This window comes from Salvelinus sp. IW2-2015, linkage group LG12 (assembly GCF_002910315.2).
Source record: "Salvelinus sp. IW2-2015 linkage group LG12, ASM291031v2, whole genome shotgun sequence".
Classification (NCBI taxonomy): domain Eukaryota; kingdom Metazoa; phylum Chordata; class Actinopteri; order Salmoniformes; family Salmonidae; genus Salvelinus; species Salvelinus sp. IW2-2015.
The window spans coordinates 4,159,541-4,176,917 of NC_036852.1; the positions used below are offsets into that span (position 1 = coordinate 4,159,541).

Genomic DNA, 17,377 nt, shown 5'->3' on the forward strand with positions numbered 1-17,377 from the left:
TATTTTCAGGAGACTTACCAAATCGACTTTTCTTTTGGTGACCCTCTTTGGTGTGTACTACATCCTCTTTGCCTTCTTACCCATCAAAGTCAGTGGTTTAACTTACAAAATATGGACCTTTGTTGAGCTGGCTCTTGCATCAACACAGGTAATTTTCACTGACTTTTCTTTTTTTACTTTGCGGGAATACTATTTGATGTCTAAATTCACCTTTCTTCCTTTCCAGGGCTTTGGAGTTGCTGTTCTTTACTGTTTTCTAAATGGGGAGGTAGGTTTTCTGCCCATTTCTCAAAACTATTATGCAAGTTGAAATAAGTGGTATAAATGTGCAATTGCTAATATTAGACAGCAGCCCTGATTAACTAGTGCTCGATGATACACCATCCCCATCCCCTCCAAACACAGGTACAGTACGAGGTACAGAGGAGATGGCGCCGGTGGAGGCTGAAGCAGCATCTATACGAGGAGCCCAGACAGCATGGTTCCATGAGCCAAAGTGTCTCTCCTCTTACCCAGGTCTCCTTGCTTCCCTGTTCCGGACCGGCCAGCCTGGCATGATCTTAGACCCCCCCCTCCAATCACTGGAGATCTAGACATACCGGTTAAAAACACTTATACAGATGACTCTCAAGACATCAAGGGAACTTAAGTTCTAGAACTTTCTTGAACTTGAGGAATGGTCCACAGAATCACTTGGCCACTCTTGAAGACTTGGACAGGGCATGGGAAACAGCACTGTACTGTGATTTTTGTCATTCCCTCAAGCAACATTTCTAGGACTATGGACAGTGGACCAGGCCTGAAGATCTAGGACATTTGGGTTCAGTGGAAATCCTAAGAAACAAGAACATATTCAAAAAGGGGAAGTAGGACTCAGCTCTTCATCATCATGTGAAAGAGAAATCCTGGAAAGAGGTCTGGTTATGACCAGCCTTTTGTCCAGAGAATTTATCGACATGATTGAAAATTCTCACTTTTTATTATATTTGGAAGACAGATATTTTAAGAAACATAATTTACTGTTCTTTTGCACCATTCTAAAAAAATTGACATTTTCTGAAATAAATCAGAGGGATCAAGGGCTGCACATTTTCAACAGGATAAACAAATTGCTGGTGAGAGTTTGTTAGACCAGTCATCTTGGTTGTCTCTAAACACTTTACCCATGTAAAATCTCAGATTTGGTCTCTTTTCTTCTTGTTCATTATAAACTGTGTGGTTCGAGTCCTGATCAGCTGACAGCCATGGTATATCAGATCTTATACCACGGATATGACAAAACATTTATTTTTACTGTAATGTTTACATTGGTAACCAGTTTATAATAGCAATAAGGCACCTCTGGGATTTGTGGTATATAGCCATGGTATATTGGTCAAGGGCTGTTCTTAGGCACAACGCAAAGCGGAGGCCATAATACCACACCCCCTCAGGCCTTATTGCTTAATTATAAAATGGTTCTAAGAAAAAATGTGCACTAATGTCRTAAAGAACCTCTACATTGGATACGTTACTTTCATTTCTTCCACAAAGGCAATGTATTATTTTATGGCATCTTCTTTGGACTTTCCTATTGGATTGAAAATAGAAACAGGACACATTGAAGATTTGTGTCACATTCAAAACAGCGAGAGAGTGGAAAAGCAGAATAATACATTGTCCAAAAATACTTACCTTCCTGTGCTTTCCAACCATCCCATTTAGATTTTCCTTGGAAGTCTGATATTCCCGGATGCTCTGTGGACACAATGCATACATCTTAAAAGTTCTCTTACAACAAAAAAATATTGCTTTAACTGGCAGGTATTGGCAGTCTGAAAGACACTTGCCCATCGGACAAGTCAGGAGTATTTTTTGGTTACCCGAAGATTATGATCACTTGCCTGTTAATGTAAAAATAAGCTACACTGGATAAAAATTTAAAAAGCAACAACTTGTTCAGTTCATATAAAAAGGAAATCAGTCAATTGAAAATAAATAAATTAGGCCCCAATCTATGGATTTCACWTGACTGGGAATACAGATATACATCTATTGGTTACAGATACCTTAAAAAAAAAAAAGTAGGGCGTGGATCAGAAAACCAGTCAGTATCTGGTCTGACCATTTGCCTCATGCAGCCTGACATCTCCTTCCCATATAGTTGATCAGGCAGTTGATTGTGGATTGTTATCCGACTTGTCTTTAATGGCGGTGCAAAGTTCCTGTATTATGGCGGGAACTGGAACACGCTGTCGTCCACGTCGATCCAGAGCATCCCAAACATGCTCAATGGGTGACATGTCTGGTGAGTATGCAGGCCATGGAAGAACTGGGACATTTTCAGCTTCCAGAAATTGTGTACAGATCCTTGCAACATGGGGCCGTGCATTATGTTGCTGAAACATGAGGTGATGACGGCGGACAAATGGCACGACAATGGCTCTCAGGATATCGTCACGGTATCACTGCATTCAAATTGCCATTGGTAAAATGCAATTGTGTTCGTTGTCCGTAGCTTATTCCTGCCCATACCATAATCCCACAATTTGGCACTCTACTCACAACGTTGACATCAGCAAACCGCTCACCTACACATGCTCTCTGCTTAGTACAGATGAAACCGGGATTCATACGTGAAGAGCACACTTCTCCAGTGTCCATCGAAGGTGAGCTTTTGCCTACTGAAGTCGGTTACACGTCAAACTAGAGTTAGGTCAAGACCCTGAGAACGACTGGCACACAGATGAGCTTCCCTGGGAAGGTTTCTGACAGTTTGTGCAGAAATTATTCGGTTGTGCAAACCTACAGTTTCATCAGCTGTCCAGGTGGCTCGTCTCAGACCATCCAGCTTGTGAAGAAGCCAGATGTGGAATTCCTGGGCTGGCGTGGTTACACGTGGTCTGCGGTTGTGAGGCCAGTTGGACGTACTGCTAAATTCCCTAAAACAACGTTGGAGATGGCTTATGGTAGAGAAATGAAGATTCAATTCTGGCAACATCTCTGGTGTACATTCCTGCAGTCATCATGCCAATTGCACATTCAGTAAAAACCTGGAGGAACAAAACTGCACATTTTAGTGGCCTTTTGTCCCCAAGCACAAGGTGCACCTGTGTAATGATCATGCTGTTTACTCAGCTTCTTGATATGCCACACCTGTCAGGGGGATGGATTATCTTGGCAAAGGAGAAATGCTCACTAACAGGGATGTAAACACATTTGGGATAAATACACTTTGTGCATTTGGAACATTTCTCTGATCTTTTATTTCAGCTCATGAAGCCAACACTTTACATGCTGTGTTTATACTTTTAGTTCAGTATATTTACATGCAGAAGTGCCACATATTGCCTGCCTTTCACATACAGGGGAGGAATCTGAAAAACAAGTCCTGGAAATTCTTTGTATTTCGGTTGTTATCAGTAAATAAATTCTCAGAGCAGGCTGACTGCTATACGTTGTCTATCTTTCACAAAGATCAGTTTCAGGCTTACTGGAAATATTTGCAATTTGGTTGTTTTCACTTTTTTAAATCACCTGCCCAAAGGGGCAACCTCAGAGCATGCTTAACTGGTGCAACTCTTCAGGTCACTTGCCGCAGGCAATAGGGCAACCCTTAATATCAATCCCTGAATGGTTTGAAACAGTTTACTTACAGACAAAAGGCAGCTAAACAATTGATAAGTCAATACATTTTGTAACTCTTGAGAAATGCATATAGAGGCAAAATTATACGCCTTGTAATAAGACACTATAAAGGCTGATACCTGCTTAAAAGTAGGGTCAGAAGTTGGGGAACTGAGGCACTACTTTTATTGGTATTTCCTGCATCATCCACTAGCTCTGCTGTAGGTAGGAAATCCTAGGAAATGTTCTGTAACTGACACAAGCTGTCTCCAATGAATCCCTATCCAGTTGTGTGTTTGGCATGGGCATTGCCTAAGTCAGGGGATGCGTAGCTCAGCCAATCTTAAATCGCACAAAATCTATTATTTGGCAAGGAATACTGTTTGTAGATCAGTGATTCTAAACATCACTTTGCTCAAACTGATCCTCCCCAATGGACTCCAAAGTTGTCAATTAGGGGCAGTTTAAGGGGAGAGTCAATGAAACCAACCACGGAAGTACTATATGTTGTAGCAAACTTCGGGGGTAGCCCCAACCAAGACTTAAAGCTGTGATTGTCAAACCAACACATGAACCGTTACGCCAAGAAGTACAAACCTCTTGGTGTACAGTTAAGGTGTTGGCTTGACAGTCGATGGATCCGGGTTCGAGTCCTGGTCGGGGCTACTCGCCAAATTCACTTCAATATACACTGCTCAAAAAAATAAAGGGAACACTTAAACAACACAATGTAACTCCAAGTCAATCACACTTCTGTGAAATCAAACTGTCCACTTAGGAAGCAACACTGATTGACAATAAATTTCACATGCTGTTGTGCAAATGGAATAGACAAAAGGTGGAAATTATAGGCAATTAGCAAGACACCCCCAATAAAGGAGTGGTTCTGCAGGTGGTGACCACAGACCACTTCTCAGTTCCTATGCTTCCTGGCTGATGTTTTGGTCACTTTTGAATGCTGGCGGTGCTTTCACTCTAGTGGTAGCATGAGACGGAGTCTACAACCCACACAAGTGGCTCAGGTAGTGCAGCTCATCCAGGATGGCACATCAATGCGAGCTGTGGCAAGAAGTGGAGGAGGCCGTAGGAGGGCAACAACCCAGCAGCAGGACCGCTACCTCCGCCTTTGTGCAAGGAGGAGCACTGCCAGAGCCCTGCAAAATGACCTCCAGCAGGCCACAAATGTGCATGTGTCTGCTCAAACGTCAGAAACAGACTCCATGAGGGTGGTATGAGGGCCCGACGTCCACAGGTGGGGGTTGTGCTTACAGCCCAACACCGTGCAGGACGTTTGGCATTTGCCAGAGAACACCAAGATTGGCAAATTCGCCACTGGCGCCCTGTGCTCTTCACAGATGAAAGCAGGTTCACACTGAGCACATGAGCACATGTGACAGACGTGACAGAGTCTGGAGACGCCGTGGAGAACGTTCTGCTGCCTGCAACATCCTCCAGCATGACCGGTTTGGCGGTAGGTCAGTCATGGTGTGGGGTGGCATTTCTTTGTGGGGCCGCACAACCCTCCATGTGCTCGCCAGAGGTAGCCTGACTGCCATTAGGTACCGAGATGAAATCCTCAGACCCCTTGTGAGACCATATGCTGACACATGCACATTTGTGGCCTGCTGGAGGTCATTTTGCAGGGCTCTGGCAGTGCTCCTCCTTGTACAAAGGCGGAGGTAGCAGTCCTGCTGCTGGGTTGTTGCCCTCCTACGGCCTCCTCCACGTCTCCTGATGTACTGGCCTGTCTGCTGGTAGCGCCTCCATGCTCTGGACACTACGCTGACAGACACAGCAAACCTTCTTGCCACAGCTCGCATTGATGTGCCATCCTGGATGAGCTGCACTACCTGAGCCACTTGTGTGGGTTGTAGACTCCGTCTCATGCTACCACTAGAGTGAAAGCACCGCCAGCATTCAAAAGTGACCAAAACATCAGCCAGGAAGCATAGGAACTGAGAAGTGGTCTGTGGTCACCACCTGCAGAACCACTCCTTTATTGGGGGTGTCTTGCTAATTGCCTATAATTTCCACCTTTTGTCTATTCCATTTGCACAACAGCATGTGAAATTTATTGTCAATCAGTGTTGCTTCCTAAGTGGACAGTTTAATTTCACAGAAGTGTGATTGACTTGGAGTTACATTGTGTTGTTTAAGTGTTCCCTTTATTTTTTTGAGCAGTGTACTTTCATGGTTGGTCTCATTGACTGTCCCCTTTAACTGCCCTTAATAAAAAAAAATTGCTACAACTTCTGAGTGCGTTGGAGGATCAGTTTGAGAAAAGTGAGGTGTACAAATAGTATTCCCTGCCAAATAATAGGCTTTGTGTGATTCAGAGCTACGCCTCCCCTGGCTTAAGCGATCCCCGCGCCAATGAGACATAGATTGATTAAGTGGAGACCGCTTGTGTCAATTACAGAACATTTCCTACCTGCAGCAGCACTAGTGAACAATGCTGGAAATATTGGTAAAAGCACAGTGCCACAAAACTCCTGGCAATACTCATAAGAAGTTGTAAGTACAATGCATTCAGAAAGCATTCAGACCCCTTGACATTGTTACATTACAGCCTTATTCTAAAATGGATTCAATTGTTGCTTTTCCTCAATCTACACACAGTACCCCATAATGACGATGCAAAAATTGGTTTAGAAATTCATAAAAAAAATAAAAAAACGGAAATTAAACATTTACATAAGTATTCAGACCCTTTACTCAGTACTTTGTTGAAACACCTTTGGCAGTGATTACAGCCTCAAGACTTCTTGGGTATGACGTTACAAGCTTGGCACACCCATATTTTTGCCTTTTGGCAAACTCCAAGCGGGCTGTCATGTGCCTTTTACTGAGGAGTGGCTTCAGTCTGGCCACAGAGATGGTTGTCCTTCTGGAAGGTTCTCCAATCTTCACAGAGGAACTCTGGAGCTCATTCAGTGACCATCGAGTTCTTGGTCACCTCCCTGGCAGCGAACGGTTGAAAAGCATGCATTTGGTTTTACTAGTGTTTAAGAGCAGTTGGAGGCCACGGAAGGAGTGTTGTATGGCATTGAAGCTCATTTGGAGGTTAGTTAGCACAGTGTTCAAGGAAGGGCCAGAAGTATACAGAATGGTGTCGTCTGCGTAGAGGTGGATCAGGGAATCGCCCGCAGCAATAGCGACATCATTGATATATATACAGAGAAAAGAGTCGGCCCGAGAATTGAACCCTGTGGTACCCCCATAGAGACTGCCAGAGGTACGGACAACATGCCCTCCGATTTGACACACTGAACTCTGTCTGCAAAGTAGTTGGTGAACCAGGCGAGGCAGGCATTAGAAAAACCAAGGCTATTGAGTCTGCCGATAAGAATACGGTGATTGACAGAGTCGAAAGCCTTGGCCAGGTCGATGAAGACGGCTGCACAGTACTGTCTTTTATTGATGGCGGTTATGATATCGTTCAGTACCTTGAGCGTGGCTGAGGTGCACTCGTGACCGGCTGAGTTGTTATTTTACCTGAAAAGCACAAGGTCCTCTACTCCGACAGTTAATCCACACATAAAATGGCCAACCGAATCGTTTCTAGTCATCTCTCCTCCTTCTAGGCTTTTTCATCTTTGAACTTATATGGTGATTGGCATCTAAACTTTCATAGTATTGCCACGACAACCGGAAAAACAGTTTGTCTTTCAATCACCCACGTGTGTATAACCAATGAGGAGATGGCACGTGGGTACCTGCTTCTATAAACCAATGAGAAGATGGGAGAGGCAGGACTTTCAGCGCGATCTGCGTCAGAAATAGGATTGACTTCTATTTTAGCCCTTGGTATCGCAGACGCTCGTTGGCGCGCGCGAGCAGTGTGGGTGCAATAATTGAATAACATGGCTTTCTAAATTTATTTTTCGATGCTCAAGCACGCGACGTGGCCGGTCTGGTCAGCATGTAATCTACATGCAGTAGATTCATAACAGATCAACTGCAAAAATATAAAAATTATTTTTTTAAAGAAATGCATAATAGATCCAGATATTAACACCTGGAAGGTATCAGTAACATTTTGACAGATGACTTTGGGTTAGTTACTGCACATATTTATAAAAAAAAAATCTGCTTACCATGGACATGTTCTGCCACAGAAAAAGCCCTAGCTACTCCTTACGTGTGGAAATGCTCACTTCCGTGATTCCGTCTTACCTTTAACCTTTGAGTAGGTTGCGACATCTCAAATCCCATTGGAAATGCGGAAGAAATGGGAGGTGACAAATGCAATAGCCTATACCTACCACAAGAGGACAGCATGTGTCCACAGTCAATCTCCAGGTCAGTAAGGATAGTGAGAGGAAATTAAATACATTCATGAACTTCTGCATAACAAAGAATGGGTAAATTGTGGAAAATAGTATGTTTATTCTGCCGATAAGCACTATCAAAATACACGTCTTGGATTTCATTTTGTGAATAAACCTATGGAGCTTATTGAATTTAACAGAACCATACAAGTGATACAAGAAAAAAATGTAAGTCAGAGAATATAAAATAGCTCTTACAATTTCACATGTTGAGTCACCATGACAACAGGTTAGTTTGATTGTTCAATAAAATTAGTAKATTTTATACAATGGCATCATATTTAAATTATACCTACATAACAGTGTAACTTCAACACAAACACAACATGAGCCATCCTCGACGGTTTAGTGCCTGCAACGATATGGTCCTTGATAGTACATTTCTACAATCTTTGACAATATATTTTCACAATCTTTGGCACACATTTGATCTTTGAAAGACTCTGACCAGGTAAAGTATAAACATTATAGTGCATTCAATGACACATTAAAACAATGCAAAAATAGTCTAAGGCAAAAAATAGAAAGGTCTATTTTCTTAACACGTCTCCGAGTAGTAAGAAGTGATTACACAGCAGAAGTTGGCATGACACCCCCGAACAACCGATGACATTGCTGTGAGGTGCAACATTTTGGCTCTGACTGACCTTAGTGTCAGGGCAGGCAAATCTGACAGCTGAGCCAGATTCAGCCGCGAGCAGGGCAGACAGAGCTGAGGCATCTAACAGCACTACAAGTACAGTGTCGGATGCCCAGGCTTCGCTCACGTTGAAGTGAAAGCCTGACAGTACAAATGTTGTATATATATTTTTTTTTAAACCAAATAGCATTGGAGGCCCAGTATCTGACTGGCTAAGAAACAAGTAGGAAGACAATGACAATGTCTGGTTTCCAATTTAGTTAAAGGGAGTAGAGGCAGCAAATTTAAAGCAGCACTACAATAGTCATCTCCAAAATGCATCACTGTACATGCATCCATCCAAAATGCATCATGTGCCGGAGGCTTAGTGAGCAATAGAACCATAGTTCATTTCTCTTGAGAAATATAACAAGGTAAATGGTAGTGCTATAGATGACATGTCATCCAATCAAGTAGCATGTTCACTAGTAAAACAAAGGCCATTGAAATCCCTAAACTGCTTTTGATGCATAAGGCTGGTGATATTACATCCCTTAATATGACAGTCAGTACTTCTCTCCCATCTCTACTTGCCTGTGTGTGTGTGTGTGTGTGTGTGTGTGTGTGTGTGTCTTCCATGCTTCCTTCATTCAATCCTTCATGTAAGACTAAACCAAGCATCTCTCTCAAACATTACTGATGTCCTCCTGTGATGGCCCGTTACACTCGTCCTCAGGCAGTGTGAACCGGATGGCTCGGCTCTTCTCCCAACCCCTCCTGATACGACTCAGCCGGAGAGCCACGCACGGCAGGGACAGAGTCGCCTCCCCAGCAGCACAGCCAGCGGCAGGACCAGCAGGAAGGTGGGAGGGAGGTAGAAGCGATACTGCTCCAGGTCCCAGCCGTAGGTCAGCGTGTGGAGGGTGGCCATCAACAGGGCCATGTAGCCCAGTCTGGACTGGAGGGGAGAGAGACAGAGGACCATGATAATTAACTTATTTGAATTGAACTGAATCTGGGTGATAGCCACCTTCAGATGTACTCACTATAAGTTAATTTGTTTTGAAATCGAGCTTTTTTTATTCAATACAATGTCAGGTTGTGAGATCTGGTGGTGATGGCCCATTTTACATTAAAACTTTTWAAAAATACACTTAAACTCTTGAACTTATTATAAACCCCCCAATACTCCATACATACCCAATCAAACCCTTTTATGAAAGACTACATGCAAACGAAGTTGGCCTACCCAGATGTACAGAACACCTGGGAGCTGATTGTTGACCTTTGAACTTTCTACATAACCTTTTAATAACTCAACATCTTAGTGAGGTGAAAGGAAGTGGTGATTTGAGTGGTATATTATATGTGCAGCATATTAGCTCATCGTGGAAGCACGAGTGTAGTAAAGAGGCCCAAGGGAACAGTATGACCTACAAGCTCAACATTTGTCCTTAATGAGCCCCTGTAGTCAGCGTGTGTGTGTGTGTGTGTGTGTGTGTGTCTGTGTCCGTGTGTGTGTGTTCCCTCTAATTATTAGCACAGTACAGGGCACTACAGAGAGCAGCTGAATTATAATTACTCTTGACAGGTGGGAAGGTTCAGTCGTGACTCACCCATTTCATCCGCATCCCTAAATATACACGGAACAAAAATATAAAACGCAACATGTTGGTCCTGAGCTGAAATTTAAAAAATCCATACACAAAAAAAGTGTATTTCTCTCAAATGTTGTGCACAAATTTGTTTACATCCCTGTTAGTGAGCATTTCTCCTTTGCCAAGATAATCCATCCACCTGACAGGTGTGGCAAATCAAGTAGCTGATTAAACCGCATGATCATCACACAGGTTCACCTTGTGCTGGGAACAATAAAAGGCCACTTTAAAACGTGCAGGTTTGTCACACAACACAGGGGGGTGCTGGGGAGTATATATGTCTGTAATAAAGTCCTTTTGTGGAGAAAAATTCATTCTGATTGGCTGGGCCTGGCTCCCCAATGGGTGGGCCTGGCTGCTAAGTGGGTGGGCCTATGCCCTCTAAYGTCCACACATGGCTGCACCGTCATGTGAAATCCATAGATTAGMGCCTAATGAATTTATTTCAATTGACTGATTTCCTTATAAGAACTAACTCAGTAAAATCTATGAAATGATTGCGTTCATATTTTTGTTCAGTTTACATGTTTATTACTTAAAATACTAAAATGTATAATTATTGGTAAAATGAGATACAAGGCTCTGTTAAGAGTCAGTGCGAGTTAACAGTTCCTAATACCAGCCTAACTCACTTAAAGCAATGTCCGTCTGTCGTCCGCACTACGAATCAGCCGGACTGAACTCGCTACACTATGTCTGTCTGGCTGTACGCTTAAGGGACTGCAGGATTGTAATCTTGATGGAGAATAATGCTCAAATGTTTTACTGCGGCTCCGGGCTGTAGGCAGACAGGCCAAGCAGAACCCAGGCCTTTTATCACACGGACTAGCAGCATGTGACTAATCTGGCACCGACTGGATCAGCTTAGCATACATATGAAGGGAAAGTTCTAAACGCTCCAAAGAAGGACAAATCCCTGGGAAATGGAACCATCCCCCTTTATGAATTCCGCGGCATGCGAGGAGAAGAGTTGACACATACAGCTCAGCTCAGAGGTTGTCTTTCTACAGTAGGCTACAAATATAAATGTGTTTTGCCAGTCTTTGACTGCTTCATTGAACTACTGCTCATGTACACAGAAAAGGTGTCAGTGCAAATGTGCTGACCTGTACAAAGCTGAACTCCCTCCAGTTGAGCGAGTTACCCACGGTGGGCAGTGAGGAGATAGCCAGCAGAGAGAGAAGGCCCAGGATGCCTATAGACAGATACAGCCACATCCTCTACCCATGAGTCCTCCTGGCCTACCTTCACCTGCACAGTAAACACACATTGTTGCTTACTGTGATGTCAGGTGGTTACACCATGAATAAGCCATGACAAATGTTTTACCATATTGAAAACGTTCTAAATGCTGATGACTTGTTTTTAATGCTTTAGACCTATACATTTACAATTCAATACTAATTKATTAATAGTATGTAGGCTAAACTATGTATAAATAGTGTACTGATGCTTTTCTCACCTGTTTGAAGGCAGCGTTGAGCAGATTGTAGCGAGCAGACCTGAGCATGGGCAAACGCAGGCTATAGACGGCGTGCAGTGCTGCGCAGAGAAAAGCACAGAGGCCCAACTGCTTCCGCTGCTGCAGCCAGCGATCCAACCAGTTGGGGAAAAGCCTGTACTTGGTGCCCCACGACAGCTGCAGGAAGGCAGCCACGAGACCAGGCAGGTAGACCAGAGCCAGGGTCACCAAGGCCACAGAGGGGGGAGTGTCACGTTTACCACCTCCACCGGAATTTTGTAGAATGTGCTCTTCCCCGCCGTGGCGTACGGGTGGACGACGTCACGAAGGAAGTTGTAGGCGTAGAAGAGGAGGAAGAGGCCGAGGGTGGAGAGACATGGGACGCGCCACGAGGGGAAGAGGTACAGGGGAGTGTTCTCTATCTCCTGGGCAGAGGAGAGGCGGCCCATGTCAACAGGGATGAAGCCAAGACTGTGGCAGATCTAGAGTACAGCGCTCTTGGCCCTACTGCTGTCACTGCAAATCAGCACCTGGATAGTAAAGAAGCGAGTGTCACAGAAGAGTGTCAGGGAAGGGAATCTTCACCAAGGAGAACCCAACTGAAGAGACACAATACTTTACCAATAGCCTACATCACATAGTTTAGCTACATTAACACCGTATGACCAACACCTGTGATAATATGGTTGCAACTCGAGAATGTGTGAAACATGTAACATGACATAAACTGTGGACATTGTCCGGTTTAGAGCAAAAAACGATAAAACAGTAGYGCTAGGCAATATGGCCAAAATATTCTATCACAGTATTTTTTTTAAATTGGACGATATTTTTAGTTTTTGAATAATAAAAGTTCTACATTTGCTTTATGAGTAGTGAGTGATCCTAGAGTGGCAACATATACATTCTAAGTGACTTCTGATTGTTTTATACTGTTCAAGTCAACTTCAACCAAAACACATTTCAGCATCATTTCTGCATTTCCTGCACTCAATTATAGTGGTGGAAAAAGGACCCAATTGTCATACTTGAGTAAAAGTAAAGATACGTTAATAGAAAATGCCTCAAGTAAAAAGTAAAAGTCGCCCAGTAAAATACTCCTTGAGAAAAATTCTAAAAGTATTTGGTTTTAAATATTTAAGTATAAAAAGTAAATGTAATTCATAAAATGTACTTACAGTTGAAGTTGGAGTCATTAAAAATTGTTTTTCAACCACTCCACACATTTCTTGTTAATAAACTATAGTTTTGGCAAGTCGGTCTACTTTGTGCATGACACAAGTAATTTTTCCAACAATTGTTTACAGACAGATTATTTCACTTATAACTCAGTGTATCACAATTCCAGTGGGTCAGAAGTTTACATACACTAAGTTGACTGTGCCTTTAAACAGCTTGGAAAATTCCAGAAAATGATGTCATGGCTTTAGAAGCTTCTGATAGGCTAACTGACATAATTTGAGTCAATTGGAGGTGTACCTGTGGATGTATTTCAAGGCCTACCTTCAAACTCAGTGACTCTGCTTGACATCATGGGAAAAATGAAAGAAATCAGCCAAGACCTTGGGAGCAATTTCCAAACGCCTGAAGGTACCCCGTTCATCTGTACAAACAATAGTACGCAAGTATAAACACCATGGGACCACGCAGCAATCATACCGGTCAGGAAGAAGACGTGTTCTGTCTCCTAGAGATGAACGTACTTTGGTTCTCAATCCCAGAACAACAGCAAAGGACCTAGTGAAGATGCTGGAGAAAACGGGTACAAAACTATCTATATCCACAGTAAAACAAGTCCTATATCGACATATCCTGAAAGGCGGCTCAGCAAGGAAGAAGCCACTGCTCCAAAACCGCCATAAAAAAGCCAGACTACGGTTTGCAACTGCACATGGGGACAAAGATCGTACTTTTTGGAGAAATGTCCTCTGGTCTGATGAAACAAAAATATAACTGGCTTGCAAGCCGAAGAACACAATCCAAACCGTGAAGCATGGGGGTGGCAGCATCATGTTGTGGGGGTGCTTTGCTGCAGGAGGGTCTGGTGCACTTCACAAAATAGATGGCATCATGAGGATGGACAATTATGTGGATATATTGAAGCAACATCTCAAGACATCAGTCAGGAAGTTAAAGCTTGGTTGCAAATGCATCTTCCAAATGGACAACGACCCCAAGCATACTTCCAAAGTTGTGGCAAAATGGCTTAAGGACAACAAAGTCAAATTATTGGAGTGGCCATCACAAAGCCCTGACCCCAATCCTATAGAACATTTGTGGGCAGAACTGAAAAAGTGTGTGCGAGCAAGGAGACCTCCAAACCTGACTCAGTTACATAAGCTCTGTCAGGAGGAATGGGACAAAATTCACCCAACTTATTGTGGGAAGCTTGTGGAAGGCTAACTGAAACATTTGACCCAAGTTAAACAAGTTAAACAATTTTAAAAAGTCTCTACTATTATTCTGACATTTGAGATTCTTAAAATAAAAGTGGTGATCCTAACTCACCTTAGACAGGGAATTTTTACTCTGATTAAATGTCAGGAATTGTTAAACTGAGTTTCAATGTATTTGGCTAAGGTGTCTGTAAACTTCCAACTTCAACTGTATGTATCAAAAGTATAAATAATTTCAAATTCCTTATATTATGCAAACCAGATGGCACCATTTTGTTTTTTTAAATGTATTTACAGATAGCCAGGGGCACTCTCCAAGAGACCTAATTTACCAACAAAGCATTTGTGTTTAGTGAGTCCTCCAGGTCAGAGGCAGTAGACGACCAGGGATGTTCTCTTGACAAGTGTGTGAGTTGGCCCATTTTCCTGTCCTGCTAAGCATTCAAAATGTAACAAGTACTTTTAGGTGTCAGGGAAAATGTATGGAGCAAAAAGTACAGTATTTTCTTTAGGAATGTAGTTAGTAAAAGTTGTCAATATAAAAATATTAAAGTACAGATACCAACAAAACAAACGACTTAAGAAGTATTTTTACACCACTGCTCAATTGAGAATMTCCACACTGCCATGTAGGGCTGAATGATATGGGCAAATAATATTGGGACTTATTTTTAACCAAATGTTGCAATTGCGATTTGACTTGCAAATTAGAGCAAAACTGTTGAAACATGGAAATATAAAGACTATTCTAATTCTATAGTTAGAATATAATAGTGGGCACTTTAAATACAGTGTTGTTTGAGATGACAACGAATTAAAATGCCAGGGAGGAGTTATTGTGACAGGGWAGGAACAAAAGTGTTGTTAGGTGTTTCCTAGGGGACACTATAAGCTTTGGCAACATAGCATGTTTTCACTTAGCTACTTCATGTAGCTAACATATTCTTGCTTTGCATATTCCTCTTTGATTTAGAAGATACTATTGCACAAACAACATACTGGTGTTGGTCTACACCATTACTGGTATTATCAAGCTGTATTAGCTAGCTACGTTTGCTCTTACTCAGTACATGTATTAGCTAGCTATTAGCGGCTAACAATTAGCGTCTTTCAAGATTTAGGGCAACTTCCTAAGAAAAAGACAAACTAGCTGTTTGCTGATGTAAAAAAACAAACAAATAGTGTCATGATATTACACTAGTGGATTTATATTAAGAAACAAAGTGAAAACAGCACTGTAGTCATCAATATTGTTCCATGTGCTGCATTGACCATGCAGACTGAACGCAAGTGTCTCGTGGTTGAGGAACATCAAATGCGCTTATTGCGTGACTAGCGCTGTGTGGAAAGTGGCACGGAGAGAGATGGCTCAAGTAGCATAGGAAACTATCAAAATTGACACTACACATGGCGTATCACATTTAACAAACCAAACATTCAAATACCGATAAAGTAAAAACCAAAACCGTTCCCTGCATCAATACCGGTATATCAAATGTCATTCAGAGTAGTAATGTCTCTTCTCTGGCACTTGTGTGTGCAGATGACCTAGGCTTTACCTGTCTGCTGCCGTCCCTTGGCCCCTTCTGCAGGCTCCAGGCCGAGATCACATTGAAGCCCTTCACCACACTGCTCTCTGGGAAAATATTGACCAGCTGCTCCGCAAATGACTGCTTATCACTGTTGATCTTAGTACCAGTACTAACATCCACCAGCGTCTTCCCCACTAGCGGCTCCCTCAGTCCAGCTAGGGTGGAGTAGTGCTCGGGGAAGAGGGCCACGAACACCAGGTCGGCCTGGGTGGCAGTCTGGTGCTGGGTGGTCACTTCACCCTCCGCGGGAAAGAGTGAGGCACAGCGCCTGGGTTGCAGCTGCCCACCACCACCCAGTACCCGGAGGCTACCAGCCTGGTGGCTAAGGAGCGGGAGAAGTCACCTGTGCCCAGGATGCCAACCAAGGGGGTACCTGGATCGGACATGGAGGTTTTGAGGTGTCTGGGGCTAGCACCACCAAGTATAAGAGGCTTCTCCATCTCCTCCTGGGGCATCCTGTCCTGAGCTGGAAAAGTCGCTAACGTCGGAAAATGTCTATCAGTAGACAATTATGTCTGTGCAGAGGCTTCTCCATCTCCTGGGGCATCCTGTCCTGAGCTGAAAAAAAACAAAAAGTCGCTAACATTGGAAAATGTCTATCAATAGACAATTATGTCTGTGCAGCATTCAATGTAAAGAAGACTGTGTTATTGACACAAATTAACACTGATGTACTACTTGAGTCAACTTGCTAACGAACCTACTACTACATGTTACTGAAGTTACTAGCTAGACATCCTTCATTTGTGCACACCTCTTGCAGGTGTACTGGCTTCAATACTTAGCCATTGAGGTATTGAAGCCATGGCTGCGCATATTGATACTCTAGCTAGCTTACGTTACTCCTACTCAAAGGAGAGCTAACGTTAGCTAGCTGTGCAGGCTACCTACCTGTCCTTGCTTGGTTGAACGCCTAGCTAACTGCCCAAAAATACAGAACATGGAAGTACCAACTCTTTTCGACAAAATTGGTCAACTTCTAAAAATGTCTTATGTATAATTTAACTAACTAGCTACACCAAAACAGTAGAAACAAATTATTTTTGAAATCATGTTGTTTGGCTCACCTATCATGACGTCTGTGTATTTTTGTCTTGTGCTCATAACTTCTTTCCCGCCTCCTGTGTGAAGAAGATAAGTTCTTCCCCAAAATGACATGAGAGTTGGCCTACAGTAGGCTAGAACTGGGCATTAAGTTAACCGTAGCTACAGTATACGTTATTCCTATCAAGAAGACAGTAGTCAACCCATAATTAACATGGTTCGAAAAGCTCTGACTCGTATGTAAATTGATTGCAGTGTCTATGGGTATTTAGGATTTTTCTTTCAAGATGTTCTCTGTGGTGCATTCATTTTACATTGGATGTTTGGCTTGCTGTATCACAACTTTATTTTCAATGGGGATCTTAAACGCTGGGATTTACTGTAAATTAAAAACATTGGCCCACTAAAAGTAAGCTTTGCCAGCTGTAGAAGGTTAAATGTTTCCTTCAGGCTTACATGGTTTCATCTGTCTCTCTACTCACATAACCTACATTTGTCCATTTTCTATCCATTTGTAAATTATGGTTATTGATGATAATTGATGAACACATTTGACCTATGACCTATGATGGAGATATTGTAATCTAATTTTGGAAAGTCATGTGGCATTGATTGTGCAATATGTTTTGACATGAGTAGGCTACATCTAAATGTTATGTGACTCCATTG

The 17,377-nt window shown here is 42.7% G+C and overlaps 1 protein-coding gene, 1 long non-coding RNA gene and 1 pseudogene across 2 annotated transcripts in view; 1 reads left to right on the top strand and 2 right to left on the bottom strand.

Annotated features, from left to right (window-relative positions):
• The window catches only part of LOC111970903 (secretin receptor), a 22,978-nt gene extending 21,991 nt beyond the window's left edge, over nucleotides 1-987 (top strand). The window contains exons 11-13 of the mRNA XM_023997650.2: nucleotides 10-148; nucleotides 227-268; nucleotides 406-987. Of these exons, the coding sequence (XP_023853418.1) occupies nucleotides 10-148; nucleotides 227-268; nucleotides 406-558 (334 nt within the window). The 3' untranslated portion in view covers nucleotides 559-987. The remainder of the gene's footprint in view (nucleotides 1-9; nucleotides 149-226; nucleotides 269-405) is intronic.
• Nucleotides 961-7,776, bottom strand: LOC139028459 (uncharacterized). The gene is made up of 3 exons (XR_011480666.1): nucleotides 7,704-7,776; nucleotides 1,675-1,737; nucleotides 961-1,570 (listed from the first exon to the last, which is right to left on the bottom strand). It is a non-coding gene; the product is annotated as an uncharacterized lncRNA (long non-coding RNA).
• A 221-nt stretch (nucleotides 7,777-7,997) lies between these two features.
• On the bottom strand, nucleotides 7,998-16,211 carry LOC111971127 (metalloreductase STEAP3-like; annotated as a pseudogene).
• Nucleotides 16,212-17,377: the final 1,166 nt, after the last annotated feature.